Raw genomic sequence first — 14,542 nt, forward strand, 5'->3', positions numbered from 1 at the left:
TGTGCCACTAGTGACATAGCATGAGCTCATCTGAAGCTTTCAATCAGGTTTTCATAAATTCATATATGTAGGAATGGCATCAATCAGCTAGTGACATAGTATGAGCTCTTCAAGAGCTTTCAATCAAGTATTTGTAAGTTGATATGGTAATGACATCAATTATTACATATTGTACAATTAATGAGACAAACATCTTAGAAAATACTTATTAAGTAATCAATATTATGTGTAAATAAAACATAAACATGTATTAGCAAATATGATATGTACTATATTACATAAAAAGACACAACATAAGAAAGTAAAGATCATATCCTATTCTATGATCGTATTCATAATCGGTTACATTCACTTCAGGGAACAATTCCATTGTGATTAGAAAATATTGGTGGTTGTTAATGAAAAATTCACTATTCTCAATTACATCAACTTACAGTGAACTTAAAGAAGGATAGTAGTCTTTTAGTGGGTATACTTTCTTTTTATTATTCTAAAGAACTAAAGGGTTATCATATTTTAATGACATAGAAATTACCTACAATAACAAACTAAATAGAAAACTAAAAATATTTAAATAAATTTATAAATGTGAAACATGATGACTATTTTAAAAATGGATTATGAAAATTATAGATCTAGATATTTAAACCTCCATATCGAATAGTAAGAATACTAATGATACATTCAAATCCAAAACATAGAAAATTAAGGATTTCAATAATTGAATTCTTAAAAAAAGAAGAATTCATATTTCATAACTTCAAGCTATAAAATTCTTGTAGCTTTAGGCTATAAGTGAAACTACAATGCTTATATCATAATACCTACAATAATCTCTATTTATGTATAACATATATTTTGTTTTATATATATGACTTTAGATCATAAATTTTCTATATGGCTTCTAGCCATGAAAGATTATAAAATTAATTATTCAATATAGATCTTAGTTGTGAGAAATTATATAATATTAACCTTTTTTTTTTTTTTTTGTATAGCGCTTAGCTATAATAACATATAAAATAATAATCTCTGTAGTTTTCATTCATAGGAAATACCTATTTTCTTTCATAGAACTTCAAGCTATCAAAATATTTTACATATTTTTTTTCAAGATATAAAATATATACAAAAAAATTTCCATTTAGCTTTTGGCTTTGGGCTACAAAAATATATAAAAGTTTTTCATATAGTTTCAAGCCATAAAAATATACAAATTAATTATTTATATAGTTTTAGACTATAACGATATATAAATTATTTTTCATGTAGCTTCAGGACACCAAGTACAAATTATTATATAACTTCTAATTATAAGAATATATAGAAATATATACCTTCCTGTTTTACGTAGGTTGATCATGATAAACAATATTTTTCATATTATCATAAGGGAAAATAATTACTATGAATTCAAGAAACTAACTAACAAGGTAATATTAACTAAAGAATAAATTTGTCAGAACTTCTAGCCATAATTTTATTATGATAAAATGAAAATTTTTGCATAGCATCAAACTACAAGATATTCTCTATATAGCTTCTAGCTATAAAATTTCCTAAAATTATTAATTGGTAATTTAGTTTGTATAACTTTTAGTTATATATAATGGGTGTGGGAGACATAATCTATGAAAAATAAAGAATAAATCAACAATCAAATTTTTTTTTTTATTAAAGTGACACCTTACAAGAAGGAAATGGAATCACAATCAATATTATTGTCTTGTGCATAATTTTACTACTTTACCCTTATGCACACCATTTTTCTAATTATTTGTGTAACATTTTTTTTAAACATTATTAATTTAAATTATAAATTATTATTTTTTAAATTGAAAATATTTATTGTTTAGGGTTGACTAGACTTCACACTAATTTTTATCAAATATTAATTTTCAGCATGACAAAAGTTAAAATTTATTTTTTTCAGAACAAAATCTTCATCATGTGTTTTCTAAGATCAAATATTTGATAAATTATCATTAAAGTTTTTTAAAAAAATGATTTGACAAATATGTAAGAATTTTAATAATTTTAAAATATTTAAATATTTTTATTAAATTTACACATTTAAATGTAAAACTATTTAATTTTGGAGAGATGCACGTGCCTCTTTTCATAATAAAGTCCCAATTGCAAGTGAAATAATCATCCCTTCTCGTCTATTGCTTAATAATATTCAAAACAAACTTTTATAATTAAAATAATAATTTAAAAAATATAAATAAAATTATATTCTTTTTATTAAAATTTATAATTTGTTTATATTTATCTTGTTTTTTTCATGTTTTATTTTTTCTTTAAATTTTTCATAAAATCATTATTTAAATTTAAATCTTATTCTTTAAAATTTATATAGAAAATTAAAATAATAATATTTTCAAGTTTTTGCCATTAAGTACATAAACTATGACTTATATAGCTGTTGGGCAAAACATTGATAAAAGGAGGATGATAGGTCAATTTTTAGCCCATCTATCCTCAAAGCACAGTTCTTCCTTTTCGAATCAGGTGAAAATTTTGGGGTTTCAACCCACCGAACCCTCTCTTTTCATCTCGTTTACTTCTCGATCTTCCTATTTTTCATTTCCAGTCTTCTATCTTCGTCTTGTTTCCTTCAATCTTATGCTTTGTTTTGGTGTTTCTAGGGTTGAATTCAGGAGACGGAGCTGAAGCTAGCCGAGCTTTTTGATCTCTGTGTGTGTTGGTGGATTCGTTTTGGGACAGTTGGATTTTGATGGATACCAATAATTGGAGGCCTGCTCAGGCTGAGCCCGCCATGGATCTGGGCGATTGGAGGACCCAGTTGTCCCCCGATTCACGCCAAGGGGCTGTCAACAGGATGTGAGTGTTGTTTGTTTACCGATATTGATTTTTTTTCCCCCTTTGGAGATGTCTTGGGAGTGTTTTTCAGTTCATGCATGTGTGAATTTTGAGAAATGTTTTTGGTGGTGTGTAATGATTTTCGTGGACGGTTTTTTATTGAATTCTTGAGAGTTGGTTTGTGGAGTTGCGTGAGACTACCGGTTGGACCAGAATTGAGTAATTAAGAAAAATTTGAAAGCAGGCTTGGACCTGGCTTAGGGTTTGAAAGTAGTGTGTTGGGCTACTTGATTTAGATGGATACATATCTTGAATTATTATTTTTATTCCAAAGAGTTCATTTTTCCCTGATAAATAGTTGAAATTTAAGGGATTATTGGCTGGATAGTTGATGAGGTTATCGGAAATGCAGCTTCCTTTGAGCTCTTGCTAAATGGATATTTGCAGCTTCCATTCTGAGTCAGTTGCCATATTGTTTTGTTGTGTGTACACTGTTGCGCCCTTTCTTAAGGCTTTTAATATATTAGCAGAATTTATGTATCAAAAATAAGTTGCCATATTGTTTTGTGGGTCCTATGTTTTGAATTTTGGCGCCAAAACTTGTTCAGGATTGGCATGTGCTTCTTTTGAAGTTTCACATTCTCACAGTCTCTCCCTTCATATTTAGTTGGCATGTGTTGCCCTATCAATTTTGACTGGTGCAGTGCCGTCAATTGTAGTGTGGTTTGTATGCAAATAAATGAACTGTGATAATTCTAAAGAAAGCAGACAGCTTGTAGCATAAAAGTGAGGACCCTGATGATTGCCTAGCTCTTCTCAGTTATCTGTTTATATAAGCCATCAAATTATTTGAACAATTTTTGACAGGTGAACAAATGATTGAGAAAAAACTCTGAATAGATGAAACAACGTTACCTTTTATAATTGTTAGGAGCAAATTCCCTAGGGCTTACAGAACTCATTTAAGTTGTTTATGCCACATCATCTTTGACATTGAAGTTGGTTCTGGGGTGAGGAGTATGCACATGGCTTGTCTAGAGGCATGCTTTTGTGTATTTTGCCATATTCAGCTAGGTGGGTGATGTAAAACACATGTACAATGGAACAAAGAGGAGGGTTAGTTCTGCATTAATATCAGAAGATACCATGGATAAGCTAGTCAACAGGGTTGGGAAAGGAAACTGAGTTGTATCCTTTGTTATCATACGCTGAACTTTGCCTAGAGTGGCTTGTTAAAAAATCTGTTTCACTGAGGTCATGGCTTAGGCAGTCTAAGACGGTAGTAATCTATGTTAGACTAGTCTGTTAGGTAGTTTAAAGACATTCCTGGATTCTGGCCACCGAACCAGTTTCTTCTATTAATGTCCAGAAGAACCTGCTTGAATCCTGGGTTCAATTGGAGTATATGTTCGGATTTCATGAATTGGTAGGGAGGCAAGGCATAATTGATACATGGCTCTATCAAATCCACTGAATATTGGTTCCCATGGGTTGAAAGTTCAAGCCAGGCAAGGCATAATAAAGATTTGTGAACATTTGAGGCACATTGAAAATTGATTGATGAGTTCCTTCTCACATAAACATACAAGAACAGGAAAGAGGCTGGACGCAGCAAAAGTAATATTTTTATGCAGTAAATGTCAAAGGATGACCGCAAATCCTGTAAACTAGGCATCTTTCTGATTTACTTAGAACTATAGAAATGTTATATACTGGTATAGACTTTCAGCCTCAAGAAAATTCTGAATGAAGTTTCTTGTTTGGGGGTTTAAGAAATAAGGTTTGAATTATCATTTTCTATCTGCTTCTTCTTTTTCTGTGTATTCTAAATTTGAGTATCATGCAATTCTGTTTCTGGGTTGGATATCTACTGGACATGGTTTATGTATTGCTGATGTGATTTACTAATCGATTGTTAAGAACTTCTCTGTGACTGCATTTCAGTAACCCATTTAAACCTGTTGTTTATTTCTTACCTCTAGAATGGACACTTTGAAGAGGCATCTTCCTGTTTCTGGACAAGAGGGTCTGCGTGAGCTTAGGAAAATCGCTTTAAGGTTTGAAGAAAAGATTTATAAAGCTGCCACGAGCCAGGTATATCCATCATGCAAAAGTCTTGTAAATTTGGTAATCTGCGTGAGGTAGTTTACTCTATTAAGTTTCTGCTGTTGATTCTTTTTCTTTGTTGTCTGGTCATCTAAGCTATGTATATCCTGTGTATTCCGGTTACCTTTATGGCTCATTTTTATAAAAATGATAATAATTTTGTTGTGTATGCTTTATCTATCAAAATATTTACTTAACCATTCATCTCTTCATCAATCTAGGAACATTATTTGGTATTTGATATATATTTTTTTTTGTCTATTCAAAATATTAAAACGCATATGTTGGTTGAGTTTTTAATCTGTGATTCATTGATGTGTATATATATATATAATTTTTTTCTTTTAAATTTCAGTCTGACTATCTGCAGAAGATATCACTGAAGATACTGACAATGGAAACAAAATCTCAGACTGCAATGCCTAGTAATCTGCCATCGAACTCAGCTGGCAATAGCAAAAATCCCCCAGATCCAGGTAACAGAATGGAGAAGCAATTTGCTCTCATGAAATGCCACAGTAGAAATTTTGCTGGCATTATAACAACTCTGTCCTTCCATATCCATATTTACGCTTGACTTATTGTATGATGTTCTTACTTTTTCTTTATTTTCCTATTTCAAGCACACATGCATGCACTCACATGCAAATGTACTATCATACATGTATATACCATTCCTTTTCTATTAAAATTACTCTCTACCCTTTTATAGGCATGAAATTGTCTCAATTTGTTTCCTGTGCATCAAAGCCAAATTCATCCTTATGAGTGGATTTTACAGAGAACAGTATCATAAAACTAATGCTTGGATTTTTTATTTTTTATTTTTTGTTAGGCAAAGAGAAAATATATCAATAGTGCCTAAAAAGAGGGCGCACCAAAGTACACATGATAAAAACTAATGCTTAGTTGTAAAAAATTTAAGACACCGCAAAACAATACCTTTTTTTATACATAAAAAATGATACTATCACTTGTATAGATCTCATCTTATATGTATCTTGTGATGTGCATGTTATAGATAGGATATATGCTAGTAAGACATAAACACCTTTGACCATTCTAGTACTTTCTAAGAATTTCTTTTCAGGATAAAATTCCTAGATTAGTCACTTGGAATGGATTTTATGGTTACCACTGGATGGCTAAATGGAAAGGAAGAGAGCCAATGGTCCTATTCGAGAACACCACACCCATGTTGTCAAAGGCATACCTGAAAGATTGAAGCTTAAGCATAATTTTGTTGTAACGAGTATTAGGGAAGTTTATTTGAATAATTTAAATATTGGCCTTGAAGATGATGATGAATGAAAACTTTTACTTAGTATATTGGTTTTTCTTTTTAGGAACGAGACTTGATTTGCTTAATTAGTTTTCCTTTTCTTTTTTACTCCCTTTATGATAGGGGATAAAGATAGATTTGGAAAGTTAGAATCTTATTAGAATTGACAACTATGCTAATACTATAGAAAGATAATATCTTCTGCAGATTGGTTGCCAAAGCAAGGAGCTTCCTTATTAGGAGTTTATGTAGGAGCCTTCCTTCCTCTTGAGTGATTGCGAGGTGTCTTAGGCCTTTTGGAGTCCCTTAATACTTGGTTTGGTTCTTTTTGTTTGGCTTGAGGGATAGCTCATCCTTCCTAGCATTTCCTTTGCTTTGTTATACACTAACTAATTACTTTCTTTTTTTTTTCCATCTGAAATAAGATAACCTATTTTCTTAAAATGGTTACATGATCAGTGTATTGGTTCCATTACTATTTGCTGCATTTCAGGTACAGGGTTGATTCTAGCTGCAAAATTGAAAGATACCTCCATTCTTTGTCCCCACAAAAATTTCTACTCATTTTGGATTGTTCTAGCTGAATGGCAAACATTTCAATGCCCTGGCCGATTTTTAGGGATTTGGGTTGATTCTTCCATGTTTAAGAGAGAGAGATGACAATGGCCTTTTCAGTATCAGATTTCAACATTAAAGTGCGTCTGTGATCTAAAACAACCTTAAGATAGGTTACTTATGATCTCTCATAAATAAAAAGATAGGTACTTATGATCACAAAACTGCAGGCTAGGACTTCAATTCCTTAAGATTTATGGAGGGGATTGACAAACTTTAGCAACAAAGAAAGAAATGAAATCGACAAAAGAAAAAGGAGAAAAAGATAAATGTTCAACCTTAAGAGTCTTGCTAAACCCTTTTAGGATCTCCCCGGGAGAGAATTATTATTATTATTCATTTTATTTCTGTTTTACTGCAATTAGTTTTATTTATAGAATTTAGGGAACTTTAGAACTCCACAACACCATAAAAGAAAAACCTAACATAATAGTGACCTATTAGAATTCTAATTCTTTTCCTAGGACTCCTAAACCTTCCAAATAATAGAGCAGAAATATAAAGAGAACCTTGTTGAATCAATTGACAAATTAAAAGCAAATAAGCACTTTTAGAAAATAGGAAGTTTATAGGAACCTATTATAAGAAAGTTCTAGAAAAGAAGATATTACAAATTCTAATCAGGACTCAAATAACCAAGTATCCTACATATTAGACTAAAGTCTCTTGCCAAATACTTTTAAAAAAATTTCGAACATATTTTGTTTTTCAGAAATTTTCAAACATATTTTTGTCTTTTGTTTTCTCTTTTTTCCCCCTCTTCTGCAAACCTTAGGAGCACATTACTCTTCTTGATCCTTCCAAATGATTAAGAATATTCTATATGATATCAGTGAAAATGATTAGAAATGTCAATTATGTTTTTCTTCAAAATGATAAATTTTCACCAAGTTACCAGTAATAGATTAGTGTGTGTGTATTTTTCAAATTGATATGTAATATATATACCATAGATTTTCTTTGTGATATTTCGTGAAAGTTTGAGGAAAAAATTGTTCCTATAGATATTTGAAGTTAAGGATTACAACATGTATATATTGGACTACTTTTAAGTACATGCAAAAGGAAAAAAAATAAAAAGATACAGCTTTGCAAATAATGACTACCCTGAAAACAGAGAAATAAATAAAAACTAAATTAGAAACATTGACTCAATTGATTCTATCCCGTAATTTACCCCACTAAATCAAATCACAACATCCCATTTACAGCACTAAATCAAATCTCCCACATATTTTATGATTTCCCACATTTAGCATTTATTTATTCTTTTATGAGTAGATTAATTAAAGTACCTTGAAGGGGGCGAACCATTGGACCATGGTCTATGCAAGGAATCAACCAAGATAAGAGATAGAAAAACCGCTTTTTTTGGATAGGTAAAGAAAAGAGGAATCACAAAAAAAAGTGCCCTCCAAGTATACATGAAGTATACAGTAAAAGCCTAAAGGCTCAACCCAAAGGGGAAGGGAAAGAAAGAAAAAACATCACATGTCCTTACTTAGCCTAACCAATCAATGAAGCTAACAAGCGAAATATGGCTCATATCTACAAACGCCCTAGACCAAGACCACATTACATACAAAAGAATTTTTCAATCTTTAAATTGATAACTTCTTATTGTCAATTGCTAATATGTTTCTTTCCTTCCACACTATCCAAAATATATATAAAGGAGCTGTTTGCCAAGCCTTTTTATGAGCTTTACCCTCAAATGACCCATGCCACCCAAGAAGTGAAATAGAAAAACCTAGACAACACTAAGCTCTCAGTGACCATGGTATATGTGCTAGAGATTTACTTTGTGATCTGTTGCATTCCTATATCCTTTTGTTTCTTTAATACACAAGTATGAGTAGACTAATAAAGCATCATGAAAGGTGGCACACCCTAGTGCAAGGGGGTTTATGAGGAAATCCAAGAAAAAAGACAGAAATTTTTTGGCCAACATAAACGTAAGCTCTTAATTAACTTAAGAAAAGACAAAGTCCTCTCCTCCTCTCCCATGGAAGGTCTAGACCATGTGAATAAGGATTTTAAGTGTCTTTAAGCTGAAAAACCATTATCTTTTTCTCTTCAAAAGCTCACCTGTTGCTCTCCTTCCATCTGCACAAAAAAGAGAGAAAAAAAAAATCTCAATGATGCTGCTACTTTCATCCTTCTCTTACAAACAAATGATCATATCAACAAGCTGGGGCGCCCTTTTCACTAAATGAGGTATACCCATGAAATGCCAAACATGGAGAAAAAGTAACATCCATGAAGATCCAACCACCTCTCAATGGAGGAGAATGTTATTTGCAGACTCAACTTGGTAACTGAAGTAGCAACGAGTCACCATGGTCCATCTCCTCCTTATTAATTGAGCTATGTTAACAACCTTCTCCCAAGCTGCTTCCTAAGTGGAAAAACCTACCTTGGATAGGGCACCAGAATGCCAAATGCTTCTCACCAACAATGAAGGGAATGAAGACGCGATAATAGGAGGGACAATCCTATAAAAAAAATTAATCCAAGAAGCACCTCTTTCTAGGTGCCTTCCATCAAAGTGAATCTTTTATTTCTACTGGAATGGTAAAGCTGTGAATTCAGGCCATGAAAGTCACCACCATCTTGGAATTTAAAATAAAACCAGAAAATAAGGTTTGACTGAGTTCTATTATTCTGGACTGTTTAGTTTAGATAAGTCCTAGTGTGCTTAAATTTGTTTTTATCTCTGGTTTGAATTAGAGAGAATATCCGATGATATTCTATGGGATTGCTTTGTTTATTTAAGTTCTTGATGTAAACCAAAATTTTTTTGATATAGAGTATCATTCAGTTTCTCTTCCAAATTCAATATGTAGCAACAATGCAGCAGAATAATGTGCCAAGCTTACAGCCTAGTTCTATGTCTTCTTTATGTGGCCTGTCAAATCCACAGCAGAATATAATAAATTGACTACAACCCAGTGCCAATTTGGATTCAGGACAAGGAAATGCGCTGACTTCATTGCAGCAGAACATTAATCAATTTCAGAGATTGAATTTAGAGTAAGGTAATTTCTCTTTAGCTGGCTTAAGCCTCTCGTGAAACATGTTTATTTCATTCTCCTACAAAGATAATTCTAGAGTCAGATTACTCCTTGAGGTATTTAAGTATCTAAAACTGATAACATAAGAGTATTTTCAGCTAACTTCATCCATTTTCCTGATTTTAGTTCTGATTAAATATCTTTTCATATGGCTTGGTGTTGAGAAAGAAATGTTGCATTTTCAATTTGGGATCTTAAGAAGCATAAAAAATGGTGTCTTTCTTCAGATTTCTTCTAAAATTCGACAGATTTGGGAGGTTAATTCTCTTCCTTCTCCCTCCCACCCCCAACCAAGATTGGAATATTCCCCAAATCCTAAAACTCTAATTTTATCACAAATATTCATTTCGACCCTCTAAAGTTCTGAGTTGAATTTCAAATTAAGCTGAAATCATGTCGTAATTTTGGTATTGCATTGATCTCTGGTTGTTGGAGGAAGGTTGAAATCTTGGTTGTAATGTAATTGTTATGTGTGAGATAGGTGTAAAAGGTGTTTACTATGGAAACCTGCCATCTCTCATTATTGTGTAACCATTATATTTTGCAGACTCTGAGGCTGGCAAATGGAATCGGTTGGAAGTTGCTGCTTCATAGATCTACTATGATTTGGAAATTTGCAAATGTAGAATCTAAGTAACAACTCGGTCTACGCATGGTGTGATTTCTGGATAAAATGTTAATATGATGTTTGAATGTCAAATGTTAGATTTGTAGTGGGAAGCTGATATGGAATGTTGCAGTTTTTACTAATCAATCCGGAACCTGGAGAGGAAATATTATGAATCTTGAATCATGTTCTTCAAGCAATACTAAATAAAACTAGAAATCAAAGGGAATATTATTGAAAATTCAAATCCTAGCTTTAACAATGATTAAAAAGGAAATGTATTTCTTTTTTCCAGGTTTATTTCAAGTATGAGATTAGAATGCCTTCTTTTATACTATGAAACAGGATAAAATAGAAGTAAAGTGAATAGTAACTTTTTATTTATTACTTTATTTCATATTTTGCAAGTATTTGAGGTTCTACAGAATATTGTAAGATATGGAATGCTTTTATTTGCAGTGAATAGTGTGCCACTGGAAGTCTGGAAATAGTCCTGAGGACAAATAAGGTCCTATAAACTCCCTCTCTCTTAAAACCTTGTTTCAATAGAACTTCATGTCAGTGCTCCCAATGGATCTTACCTGGATGCCTGAGGGAATGCAAATCTCCTTCTCAACTCAATAAATATAAGAATAAATGTTTTTTAGAGTTTTAGGAATGGGAAGGCACATTAGGTTTTTTTCCAATGTTTGCATTAAAGAGGAAATCCTTTTAGACAAGGTATCTTCCATAAGATATTGAGCGCCTTAGAGCATTTGAGTGCTTTCTAACACTTGCATGCTCTAGAGAGCACTCGAGTGCTCAAGGGGTTCTTTAAACCTATTTAAAAACATTTTAGCTCTCTTTAAAAAACCTATTATCCATATCATGTTTTAATTAAATCCAATTTTCCTTTCTTAGACTTGTCTATACTTACCTGTATCATCTCGGTTGATTATTCAACAACCTTAAGTCTTCAATGAAGAGTAAGACGCGATTTAAAAAAGACTAAAGTCAAAATGTTTAAAATAGAATTGCCTAACTTTAAAAATACATAGCCTAATGTACCAATAGGAATGATCAGTGTTAATGTTTTAATGGTTGACATAATTTATTAAACTAATAGTGGGTAGGACATTAAGATTAAGTCGATTATATGTGGGTATTTTAAGAAAAAAGTTTACAAATCATAGCATAGTTAATTTTTTTAAATAGAAGTATTAAAAATTAAATTTAAAATTGAGTATTATTTACAAGAATATCGAGATATACGACAAATGATGAAGATAATAGTGACAATTGTCTCATAAAGAACTCAAGATGGAGAGTAGGGATACTAAGAAATCACTTTTGGGACATCCCTCATCGGATAGAGGGAAAAGTTTATGGTGCTATATAATTATGAATTCCTTTTAATCATGTAAACGTGTTTTAAAGCCGTGAGGACCCCTTTAGGTTTAGAGCGGACAATATCTACATGGTTGAGTACGGGTCGTTACACCATGTATCTAAAATACCCTTGAAAGAGAAGACAAGTTTTTAAAGTTTTTAAAAAACTTCAAAAAAAAAAAATCATTATTAAATAAAAAAAATACAATGCAAAATGAATGGAATGATATAATTGGAAGAAAAATAATGATGAGTGTTAATTTTTTAATGATTAAAATAATTTATTAAACTAATAGTAGGTTGGATATTAAGGTAAAATAAGTTATATATGGGTATTTTAAGAAAAAAAAAAAAAAGATTACTAATTATGGCATAGCTAATTTTTGAGATATGAGCATGACATTGAGTATCATTTACAAGAATACCCAAACAAGGGATGATGAAGATGATAGCTATAATTGTCGAGGATTTAATGACTTCAATTAAGTCATTAAATCATTAAGTCATCAAGTTGATTTAGTAAATACCGTCTTAGTATCCTTACATTAAACATATTTGGTAAAATAACTTAATATTACAATTTAAATAAAAAAAATATAACTTTTATTATTAAGTCAATATAATTAACTTATTTTTAATTTCAAATCTTCTTTTATTGATTACTCATGTTTAGTGAGAATATATTTTACAATTACGATTATATATTACTTATTTTTTTATAGTAAATATTTTGTAATTATCTTATGTATTTATAATACTTTAAGTATAATATTTAACAAATAAATTTATTGCTAAAAATGAGTAAAAATATAAATATTAATTAAAATTAACGATGCTCAATATGTCAATTCGATGATTTAAAATAAATTTTTAATTTAATTTTAGCAAATAATAAAGTAAAAAATAAGAAATAAGTAATAGTCCAAACATTACAATGAAGGTTATAATATTAGCATAAACTTTCACAACTCTAATGTATCTTGGATTGTCCCAACCTTACCAATTTTGATAAACCATTTCGAGCAAAGGAAATAATGTCCCTTAAAGACTTCATTTTAACAATAGAATCACATTGTTAGTAGACAATTTGAATTCTCTTTTTAGTATTGAATTATGAACTTAACTTTTATAGATTGAATAATAGTTGGTAGCGCTTCTACTTGGATTTTATATATTATATAATAGATATAAGATTGTCGTGGTTTCAAAAATTATTTAGTTTATGTTTGTGAAAAAATAAAGGTTAATCTTAATAGAGAAAACACCCAAAAGGGAGGGTGAATTGAGTTTTAAAAAATCTTCTTCAAACACCATAAATTCAACTAAAAGAAACACAAATATAAATAGATAAGATTAGAGGAAGCAAACTCAAAATTTATAGTGGTTCAACACCCCTTGCCTACATCCACTCTCCTTGAGCTCTTAACCATGGTTTGAAATGTCATTTTTTATCATCGAAATTTCGGCAAAATTTTGAATATTGGAGGTGGCCAAAACAATTTTGGCCATCGATTATCGATTTGTAGGAATATCGTCAAAAAATCAAGAAAATCACTAAAATATCGTCTGAAGGGTGATAAATCGGTGAAAAAATCATGCTATTATTTCGGTGAGTTTTTCAATAATATCGATGGATATATCGGATCTTTTGCCGATTTTTCGGGAAATTTCTCGATTTTTTTTGTTAGTAAACTCTTGGTCTTTTTTTGGTCAATCAACTCTTGGTCATGCGTGTTCATGACCCCACAAGGCCCTTTCAAATTTCAAATTTCCCTGCCCTACATGCCACAAATTTCATGCAAAAATACTAAAATGAAATAATAATAATAATAATAATAATAATGAAGTTCTAATATTTTATAAATTAGAATTAATTTGATTAGATAAATAATAAATTATTAAGACCGATTATATCCTTATCGATATTTTTCTCTTTAACCATACTTATGTCAATTAAACTTAAAAAATAAGTTTAAGATGTATATTCTTATTTATTTTATCATTTTTTTTTTAGTTTTTCTAAACATTTCCATAAATTTTGAGTAATTTTTGCCTTATTGGATTTTTGTCAAAATATCCACTGATATTTCTTCGATATTTTCGATATTTTAAACTATGTTCCTAACCAAGTGAGAGTTCCATTAAACTTGAAGCTTCAACCAAGTTTTCAACACTTTTACACTTGGATCTACTCCAATGAGCTCTTACACAATCCCTTCAAGTCTCTACTCACTTGAAGCTTCTAACACTCAAATAGTAAGTTTAAATCTCTCAACCTAGCTCAATAATGGCTCAAATACAACTCAAAACTAGGATGAATCACAAAGGTGTACTAAAGAATATGCAAATGGAGATTTAATGCACCAAGAAAAGAATGAGAGCTTTTAAGGCAAGAACAAGTAGGTAAACAAATAAATACATGTGTTCTCTTGCTCATAAATGAAGTGAAACTCTCAATTTATAGGTTTCTAGCATTGGGAGCCAAAATGCCAAAAAGATAGCCTTGATCGATCGAGTTGGGGGTTGACTAATTCACTAGTCGTTGGGTATTAAATGCATGACGAGTGACTTTTAGGCCTCAATCGGACCTCCATCAAGAAGACATATCCCTCGACTAAGAAAGAAAGGTTATTATAAGAAAGATAAAGTTTTTTGCATCTGTCG

At 30.9% G+C, this 14,542-nt stretch overlaps 1 protein-coding gene across 11 annotated transcripts; it reads left to right on the top strand.

Moving 5' to 3' along the window:
* Positions 1-2,439: 2,439 nt before the first annotated feature.
* LOC117927558 (mediator of RNA polymerase II transcription subunit 15a-like) lies at positions 2,440-10,710 on the top strand. 11 transcript variants are annotated; one of them, XM_034847113.1, is made up of 5 exons: positions 2,440-2,514; positions 2,652-2,847; positions 4,809-4,920; positions 5,288-5,408; positions 9,676-9,853. In XM_034847113.1, exons 2-5 carry the CDS (start codon positions 2,741-2,743, stop codon positions 9,768-9,770), a joined length of 435 nt encoding a protein of 144 aa, XP_034703004.1. In that variant the 5' UTR covers positions 2,440-2,514; positions 2,652-2,740; the 3' UTR covers positions 9,771-9,853. The 11 variants fall into 11 exon arrangements, 10 of the variants coding, with proteins under 10 accessions (XP_034703004.1, XP_034703005.1, XP_034703006.1 ...); XR_004653371.1 differs by lacking the exon at positions 2,440-2,514 and adding an exon at positions 10,451-10,710 and having other exon boundaries at positions 2,527-2,847; positions 9,782-9,867; XM_034847114.1 differs by lacking the exon at positions 2,440-2,514 and adding an exon at positions 10,451-10,710 and having other exon boundaries at positions 2,527-2,847; positions 9,753-9,867.
* Positions 10,711-14,542: the final 3,832 nt, after the last annotated feature.

Source organism: Vitis riparia, chromosome 13 (genome assembly GCF_004353265.1).
Source record: "Vitis riparia cultivar Riparia Gloire de Montpellier isolate 1030 chromosome 13, EGFV_Vit.rip_1.0, whole genome shotgun sequence".
NCBI lineage: Eukaryota > Viridiplantae > Streptophyta > Magnoliopsida > Vitales > Vitaceae > Vitis > Vitis riparia.

Bases quoted from the DNA above. Each gene is read 5' to 3' on its own strand.
- LOC117927558 (XM_034847113.1), top strand. From the start codon at position 2,741: ATGGATACCAATAATTGGAGGCCTGCTCAGGCTGAGCCCGCCATGGAT. The intron at 2,848-4,808 runs GTGAGTGTTGTT...TCTTACCTCTAG, and splicing joins CAAGGGGCTGTCAACAGGAT to AATGGACACTTTGAAGAGGC. The intron at 4,921-5,287 runs GTATATCCATCA...TTTAAATTTCAG, and splicing joins ATAAAGCTGCCACGAGCCAG to TCTGACTATCTGCAGAAGAT.